Source organism: Vigna unguiculata, chromosome 10 (assembly GCF_004118075.2).
Source record: "Vigna unguiculata cultivar IT97K-499-35 chromosome 10, ASM411807v1, whole genome shotgun sequence".
NCBI lineage: Eukaryota > Viridiplantae > Streptophyta > Magnoliopsida > Fabales > Fabaceae > Vigna > Vigna unguiculata.
The window spans coordinates 5,138,210-5,146,625 of record NC_040288.1 but is presented as its reverse complement, the minus strand read 5'-3'; the positions used below and the strand labels follow the sequence as shown (position 1 = coordinate 5,146,625).

The 8,416-nt window shown below is 34.3% G+C and overlaps 2 protein-coding genes across 2 annotated transcripts; both read left to right on the top strand.

Annotated features, from left to right (window-relative positions):
- The first annotated feature begins 2,424 nt into the window (after window positions 1-2,424).
- Window positions 2,425-3,738, top strand: LOC114167376 (disease resistance protein ADR2-like). The gene is made up of 2 exons (XM_028052451.1): window positions 2,425-3,031; window positions 3,123-3,738. The coding sequence occupies exons 1-2, from the start codon at window positions 2,547-2,549 to the stop codon at window positions 3,169-3,171; spliced, it is 534 nt and encodes a 177-aa protein (XP_027908252.1). The 5' UTR covers window positions 2,425-2,546; the 3' UTR covers window positions 3,172-3,738.
- On the top strand, window positions 3,253-3,732 carry LOC114165128 (putative disease resistance protein At4g11170). Its single transcript, XM_028049796.1, has one exon. It carries the CDS (start codon window positions 3,253-3,255, stop codon window positions 3,730-3,732), a length of 480 nt encoding a protein of 159 aa, XP_027905597.1.
- Window positions 3,739-8,416: the final 4,678 nt, after the last annotated feature.

Below are 8,416 nucleotides of genomic sequence, written 5' to 3'. Positions count from 1 at the left end.
ATCAAAATGACACAAAGAACAAATAATAAATATAATAATAAAATTTTGACATAGATTTTGTATCTTTTGAACTTCAATATATGTTGGATAGTGACAAAAACATATTCATAGCAATTACATTAAACTTTTATATTGTAGTAAATAAAAGTTATTTATACAATTAAAGTGAAAAAATTACAGTATGATTAATAATGAGTTAGAAAATAAAAAATAATTAGATAGAATATATCGAAATATTATTCTACATGATGAAAATAAACAATAAATAAATATATTAAAAAACTAACAAATGTGTGTCTTAGAAATAATTTGAGAGACTATTGAAAGAAATCCCACAAAGCAAATAAAACGTATAATTAAGGGTATGATAAGATGAAAAATACCTTAGAAAACTAAGAAAACTTTTCAAATATCAACATATATACTCAATGATTGAAAAATAACGAAAATTATTTTAACGAAACAAAAGAGTTCTTCAAATTAAACAAAAATTAATAATAATAAGTAAAAAAAAATTTATATTACCTTAAATTGAGTATAAACATTCTCATGTGAAAGAAAAATATATAATAAATAACATTATTAAAAAATAATAGAAATATTCAAATGTGAGGTATAAAAAAATTTTAATTAATATACATCATTTTGACTTAATTACATAAAGGTTATGACAAGATGAAAAATATATTGGAGGTGCGAATGAGTTTCATGACAAACCAAATAATTAGAAGAAATAAAAAATAGAAAGTATATATATATATATATATATATATATATATATATATATATATATAGGGTTACTTAATTAATTGTGAATATTTTAATAATTTAAATGAGGATGGAGATATGGCGGGACGGGTATTATGGTGGGATATGTATATCCCCATACCCATCCCCATACCTAACTGAAAAAGTCGGAGATTTCCCATACCCATACCCAGTCAATGCAGGGATTTCCCGTCAAAATGGGGACGGATTCGGACAATACCCACGGGGACGGGTTTATTTGCCATCTCTAGTGTTGCCATCCTTGTGTAGTGTAAGCCGTAAAATGGTGTAGGGTTGTAAAGTTTATAATTTTTTATGTAATATATCATTACAAATTTTATTTGGAAATCTATACTTGGGAATTGCTACGCAAAGTTTTATAAGCAAGTAGGGAAATGTATGCATCACCAAAAAAAACACTTCATGTATTTTTTTGTCAATTCTAGTTGCATTAGATTCTAAAATTTTAGAGCTTTAAAATGGATATATGGTTTGTTGAATTTGGAATCTTTTACTATTTCTTAGAATTTTTGGAAATTACAAAGCAAATTTGTTGAATTTTTGTATATGAAATTATGCAGATTCAATTTTTCCTTATTTAAATTAGACTTTTGTAATTGTGCTTGTGGATCTAATTAGAACTCTTAATTAGGCCCATGTGTTCAACTTATTAGAAAGGCTATATGTAGACAAAATAAGCTCTAATAGAGGGAGAAATCATGTTTTAGTTTTTTAGTTTGAGAAATTGTCTCTACAATTCTTTTTCTCTCTTTTTCTTTCAGTTTACAGAATTATCTTTTCGTCTTCTTTTATCATTTTCAACTTAGGAAGTCTTGGCATTGAGTTGTAAAAGTAGGATATCTTTTTTTGTTTCTTTTTCTAGTGTGTGAATGGAGTTTTAATTCTAGGTGTAGGAGAAATAATCTGTTCCCCACTTGACAAGGAAAAGTTGTGGAAAGCAGCAATTTCATTTTTATGTTGTTGAAGGGAATGATGTGCAGAAAAGGCAAAAATGAAGTAATAATCGATTATACTTATAAAAACCGTAATTCATAATAATATTTCTTCATCTATTAGTTGAACCATTCATTTTAAATCAGAGGTTATATATTGAAACACTTCAAAATCCAATTTGAAATTAGAGATATTTACTCTCAAATTTTGACAATTTTTTATACGTCAAAAGGAAAATCGAAATCATTTTATATCTTTTTATATAGAATGAAGCAAAGCATTAAAAATTATTTTCCACCCGTCTTTTCTCCTTAATTTCAGCTTCTACATGGGGCCATTTATCGCACCAGCCTTCACCTTCTTTTCTCGTATTTCATCTAATCATGATGCGCACCCATCATTCATCATGAACGATATTCAAAGTCAATAGAAATAGTTACGAGAACCTCCTTTAAACATATATGAGTAATGTGAAAAGAGGACGCAATTCGTATGCTTTTAAAACTTTATGGGCATAATATAAAAATAGACAGTATATTGCTTTCTGATTAAAAAGTAAAGTTAATATGTTATTTTGAAAGAAAGAAAAAGATTTCATAGTTATTAGAGTAACAATTTGTTTGTATGGTTGAAAGGGGTGTTGGTCTAATTTTTAAATGGTTAAAATAAAAAGGGTTCTGTGATGGTCTTAACACGCTTCCATGACTATACAGAAGTATTAATCTTCCGCGTACTTTGATTGTTCTGTCAATAAACATCAATTATCTCACTGTGTCGCATTCATGCTTTCTTTCTAACACTTCATTACCTCATCAATTCCTTCCATGGAGTTCGCGTCTTCATCATCCAAACACCCATGGATGTACGATGTGCTCATCAACTTTACCGGTGACGACATCCGTAAGAAATTTGTTTCCCATCTAGATTCTGCACTCTCTGCTGTTGGATTCACCACTTTCCTTCACCACCAGAATGCATTCAAGCCAATGCACATCGAAGGACCTATTGTCAATCTCTGTCGGGTAGCAATTGTTGTTTTCACCAAAACATATTCTCAATCTGCTTGGTGTCTTCATCAGCTTCAACAAATCATTCAATGGCACGAAACTTATTGTCGACATGTTTTGCCCGTATATTACGAAATTCAGCCATCTGATGTACGTCTTCAAAAAGGAGATTTTGGAAAAGCCTTAAAAGCAACGGCACAACAAACATTTTCAGGTCAACAACTGGAACATGGCATGTCCAAGTGGAGCCACGCACTCACCAAAATAGCAAATTTATTTGGATGGGATGAGAGCAATTACAGGTAAGTAACTCACTCAAACAAGCGTTTTCTAAGAATGTGATTTAATTTTTGATATTGTATGACTTATTCTGTATTGCTATTGAACTTGAAGGAGTGATGCTGAACTAGTGAACAAAATTGTTAAGTGTGTTCTTAATTAATCAGTCTTATCTGCTACTAAGTTTCCCGTTGGATTACAATCCCATGTGGAAGATGTGATTCGAGCTATCAAAAACAAATCCATGGATGTTTGTACGATAGGGATATGTGGAATTGAAGGATCAGGTAAAACCACCCTTGCCAAAGCCATCTACCATCAAATTCATGGTACATTCACGAAGAAAATTTTCATTGAAGATGTTTCAGAAGTTAGTCGAACAAGAAGTCATGTTAGTTTACAAGAACAACTTCTTTTAGATATCTTAAAAATAAAGGTGGAGATACGTAGCGTTGAGATGGGAAGAAGAATGATTCGGGAAAGACTTTCTGGCAAAAGGCTACTCATTGTACTCGACGATATGAATGCGTATGGTCCATTTTTAGACCTATACAGATGTCGTTCTAGATTCAGTAGAGGAACTGTAATAATCATTACAACGAGAGATGAAGACCTACTTAGGATTCATCAAGTTGATTCTGTTCTTCAGCTAAAGCTAATGAGCGCAAAGGAGTCGCTTGAGCTTCTTAGTTGGCACGCATTTAGAGAAGCTATTAAAGTATAATGCAAATTCTAGAAGAATCTAAAAAAATTATAAGATAGAGTTATTGAAATGTAAAGAAACTTCTAGAGTATTGGAGAAAAGCCTAGGATAGAAAGAAAAATCAAGAACATTCAACTATGTAGAAAAATCTAGAAGTATATGCATTAGTTCTAGCTAGGAGTTTCTAGAATAATCTATGGGTCTATAAATACCCATGTATCCTACCATTTTGTAATATCAAGAACAACTAACACAACATCCAATACAACTACTCTCAACTACAAATACACTTCTCCAACTACTACTTTCACACTCTACTATCTACACATTTTCTCTATCCCTTCAACTATCCCTTTCACAACCTTGAATTACTATCAGTGGTACCAGAGCTACGTTCGGTCATCTACTGGGCGTAGATAAACTTTTCAACTACTTCAAAAAAAATTAGAACTCCATTATATACTACTTCCAAAATATTTTCTCAACCTATGGCCACTACCAATCAAACATCATCAATTCCAGTACCTATTTTCACAGGAGAAAATTATGATTTTTGGAGTGTCAAAATGAAGACATTCTTTCGCTCCCAAGATTTATGGGACATTATAGAAGAGGGATTCACTATTCCAGAAGACACTTCCACTCTTACTGCAGCTCAGAAGAAGGAGTTGAAGGAAAACAAACAGAAGGATTCAAGGGCTTTATTTGCTCTTCAACAAGCAGTTGATGACACAATCTTTCCGAGAATAATAGGTGCCACAAACGCAAAGCAAGCTTGGAACACAATACAAGAAGAGTTTCAAGGAAGTGATGAGGTACGCAATGTTAAACTTCATTCTCTAAGACGAGAGTTTGAATTAATAAGAATGAAAGAATCTGAGACCATTAAAGACTACTATTCTAGAATAAAGGAAATAGTTAGTCAGATGAGAGCCTATGGGGAAACTATTCTTGACAAAAAAATCGTTGAGAAAATTTTAATTTCTATTCCCCAAAAATATGATGCAATCGCAACTGCGATTGAACAAACAAAAGATTTGGCCACATTGTCAGTAACACAACTAATGGGCTCTCTTGAAGCTTATGAACAAAGATTGAAAAGGCATGAAGAAGACTCAGTCGAAAATGCCTTTCAATCAAAACTAAAATTACGGTCTCAGAATAAAGAATATGAAGGAAATAAAAGTAGAGGAGAAATTTCTAGAAATAAAGAAAATTCTAGAAGCTTCCCTATGACTCGTCAAGGAAAATATCCCCATGTGGCATATGTAAAAAGACAAGTCACATGGAAAAAGATTGTTGGCATCATGGAAAACCTCAATGTCAATACTGCAAGAAATTTGGCCATGTAGAGAAGTATTGTCGTAATAAAAATAAGCATCAAGCAAACTTTGCTGAAGAACATAATCAGGAACAACGCTTATTTTATGCCAATCAAGAATCTCCTAACGGAGGAGAAAGTTGGTACTTGGATAGTGGATGCAGCAATCACATGGCCAAAGATCAAAGCATCTTCAAAGACATTGATAAATCTGTCAATGTCAAAGTTCGACTAGGAAACGGTACCATAGTGGAGTCTCAAGGCAAAGGAACTGTCATGGTGGAGACAAAGAAAGGTACGAAATTCATCAAGGATGTTTTATTGGTTCCCAATCTTAAAGAAATCTTTTAAGTATTGGTCAAATGATGGAGAATGGATATTCTCTCCACTTTGAGAAAGATACATGCAAAATTTATGACAGTAGAAAGACAGAAATTGGCCAAGTAAAAATGGAGAAGAGAAATAGAAGCTTTCCCATAAGCTTCAAACCTGGAACTAATATTGCCATGAAGGCAGAAGTTGATGACTCGTGGCTTTGGCATAGGAGATTTGGCCACTTCAACACATATGCCTTAAAGCTTCTATATAAGAAAAACATGATGAGAGATCTTCCATGCTTAAAGAGAATAATGAATCATGCGAAGGATGTCTCCTTGGTAAACAACATCGATTACCATTCTCGACCGACAAAGCATGGAGAGCAAAAGACTTACTAGAGTTGATCCATACTGATGTTTGTGGACCAATGAGGACGCCTTCACATCACAACAACAGGTACTTCATCCTCTTCATTGATGACTTCTCTAGAATGACATGGGTTTATTTCTTAAAGGCAAAGTCAGAAGTCTTTGGAATATTCAAGAAATTCAAGGCCCTTGTTGAGAAGCAAAGTGGAAAACAAATAAAAGTACTTAGAAGTGATCGTGGAAAGGAGTATACATCTCGCGAGTTTGACAAATTCTGCGAAGATGAAGGCATAGAGAGACAACTCACAGTCGCATATACTCCACAACAAAACGGTGTATCAGAAAGAAAAAATCGCACAGTCATGGAGATGGCAAGATCAATGCTAAAAGAGAAAGGTATGCCTAACACTTTTTGGGCTGAAGCAGTCTACACTGCAGTTTACATTTTAAACAGATGTCCAACTAAGGCAGTCAAAGACAAGACTCCTATTGAAGCTTGGAGTGGAAGAAAGCCATCAGCCAAACACCTACGAGTATTTGGATCTATCTGCTACATACATGTTCCTGATCAAAGGAGGCACAAGCTTGAAGACAAGACTATACGAGGAATATTCTTGGGATATAGCACACAATCAAAAGGCTATCGAGTTTACAACCTACAAACAAAAAAGCTCGTCATTAGTCGAGATGTTGAAATTGATGAAAATGCTTCTTGGAATTGGGAAGAAGAAAAAGTTGTTAAAAGCACCACTTTAGTTCCAGTGCAACAATATCAAGAAGAAATTCAAGAAGAGGCAGAAGCTTCAGGTACGCCTTCTCCACCTCCATTAGAAGATTCTTCACTAGAGTCCACTCCAAGACGAGTAAGATCTTTGGTAGACATATACGAAACCTGCAATATGGCCATGATTGAGCCTAACTGCTATGAGGAAGCATCAAAGCAAGAAATATGGGTCAAGGCTATGGAAGAAGAGGTTAAAATGATTGAGAAGAATAACACTTGGGAGCTCGTAAACTGTCCTCAAGGAAAAGACATCATTGGAGTGAAATGGGTATATAAAACAAAGCTCAATCCTGATGGAACTATACAAAAGCACAAGGCCAGATTGGTCGCAAAAGGATACTCACAACAACCAGGAATCGACTACAATGAGACATTTGCTCCAGTCGCACGACTAGATACAATAAGAGCTCTAATAGCCCTAGCAGCACAAAAAGGATGGAACATCTATCAACTAGATGTCAAATCAGCCTTCCTAAATGGAGTGCTCGAAGAAGAGATTTATGTTGAACAACCTCAAGGCTTCATCAATAAAGGCAATGAAGGCAAAGTACTAAGACTAAAAAAAGCCTTATACGGCTTGAAGCAAGCTCCTCGAGCATGGTATAGCAAGATTGATCAATACTTCATCGATCAAGGATTCAAGAGGAGCAAAAGTGAGCCAACACTATATATTAAAGCACAAGGTCAGTATCACCTCATTGTCTCCTTATATGTCGATGATCTTATCTATACAGGAAACAATTTGGAGATGATGAAAGAATTTAAAGAAGACATGATGAAGACATTTGAGATGACCGACCTTGGGTTGATGAACTATTTCCTCGGTATAGAGGTGAAACAACAAGAAGACGACATATTTATCTCTCAAAAGAAATATATTGAAGCCCTATTGAAGAAGTTCAAGATGTATGATTGTAAACCTGTTGCTACTCCATTAGTGGTAAATGAGAAACTACAAAAAGATGATGGAGCACAAGAAACAGATGCATCACGCTACAGAAGTTTGATTGGAAGTCTCTTATATCTCACAGCCACAAGACCAGACATTATGTATGCCACAAGTCTTCTATCAAGATTCATGCAAAAGCCAAGTCAGATTCATTATGGAGTAGGGAAAAGAATTTTAAGATATCTACAAGGCACAAAGGAGTTTGGAATATGGTACAAAACCATGACTAACTCAAGGATCATTGGCTACACCGATAGTGATTGGGCAAGATCAATAGATGACATGAAGAGCACCTCAGGCTTTGCTTTCTCGCTTGGATCGGGAACATTCTCTTGGGCATCAAAGAAGCAAGCAACTGTTGCACAATCAACAGCTGAAGCAGAATATGTGGCTGCTGCTGAAGCAACAAGTCAAGCTATATGGCTTCGAAAGATATTCAAAGATATGGGAGAGAAACAAAGTGGACCTACTACAATCAACTGTGATAATAAATCAGCTATTGCAATGACGAAGAACCCAATACATCACAGTAGAACAAAACACATAGCAATTAAATACCACTTCATCAGAGAAGCGGAAACAAATATGAAGATACGACTTGAGTACTGCTCGACAGAAGATCAAATTGCAGATATCTTCACAAAGGCCTTACCAAGACCAAGATTTGAACTACTACGCGCTATGCTTGGAGTTACCGAATTTGCATCAAGGAGGAGTATTAAAGTATAATGCAAATTCTAGAAGAATCTAAAAAAATTATAAGATAGAGTTATTGAAATGTAAAGAAACTTCTAGAGTATTGGAGAAAAGCCTAGGATAGAAAGAAAAATCAAGAACATTCAACTATGTAGAAAAATCTAGAAGTATATGCATTAGTTCTAGCTAGGAGTTTCTAGAATAATCTATGGGTCTATAAATATCCATGTATCCTACCATTTTGTAATATCAAGAACAACTAACACAAC

Excerpts from the sequence above, each read along its gene's own strand:
- LOC114167376 (XM_028052451.1), top strand. The coding sequence starts at position 2,547 with ATGGAGTTCGCGTCTTCATCATCCAAACACCCATGGATGTACGATGTG. Across the intron at positions 3,032-3,122 it reads TGGGATGAGAGCAATTACAG|GAGTGATGCTGAACTAGTGA; the intron begins GTAAGTAACTCA and ends TTGAACTTGAAG.
- LOC114165128 (XM_028049796.1), top strand. The coding sequence starts at position 3,253 with ATGGATGTTTGTACGATAGGGATATGTGGAATTGAAGGATCAGGTAAA.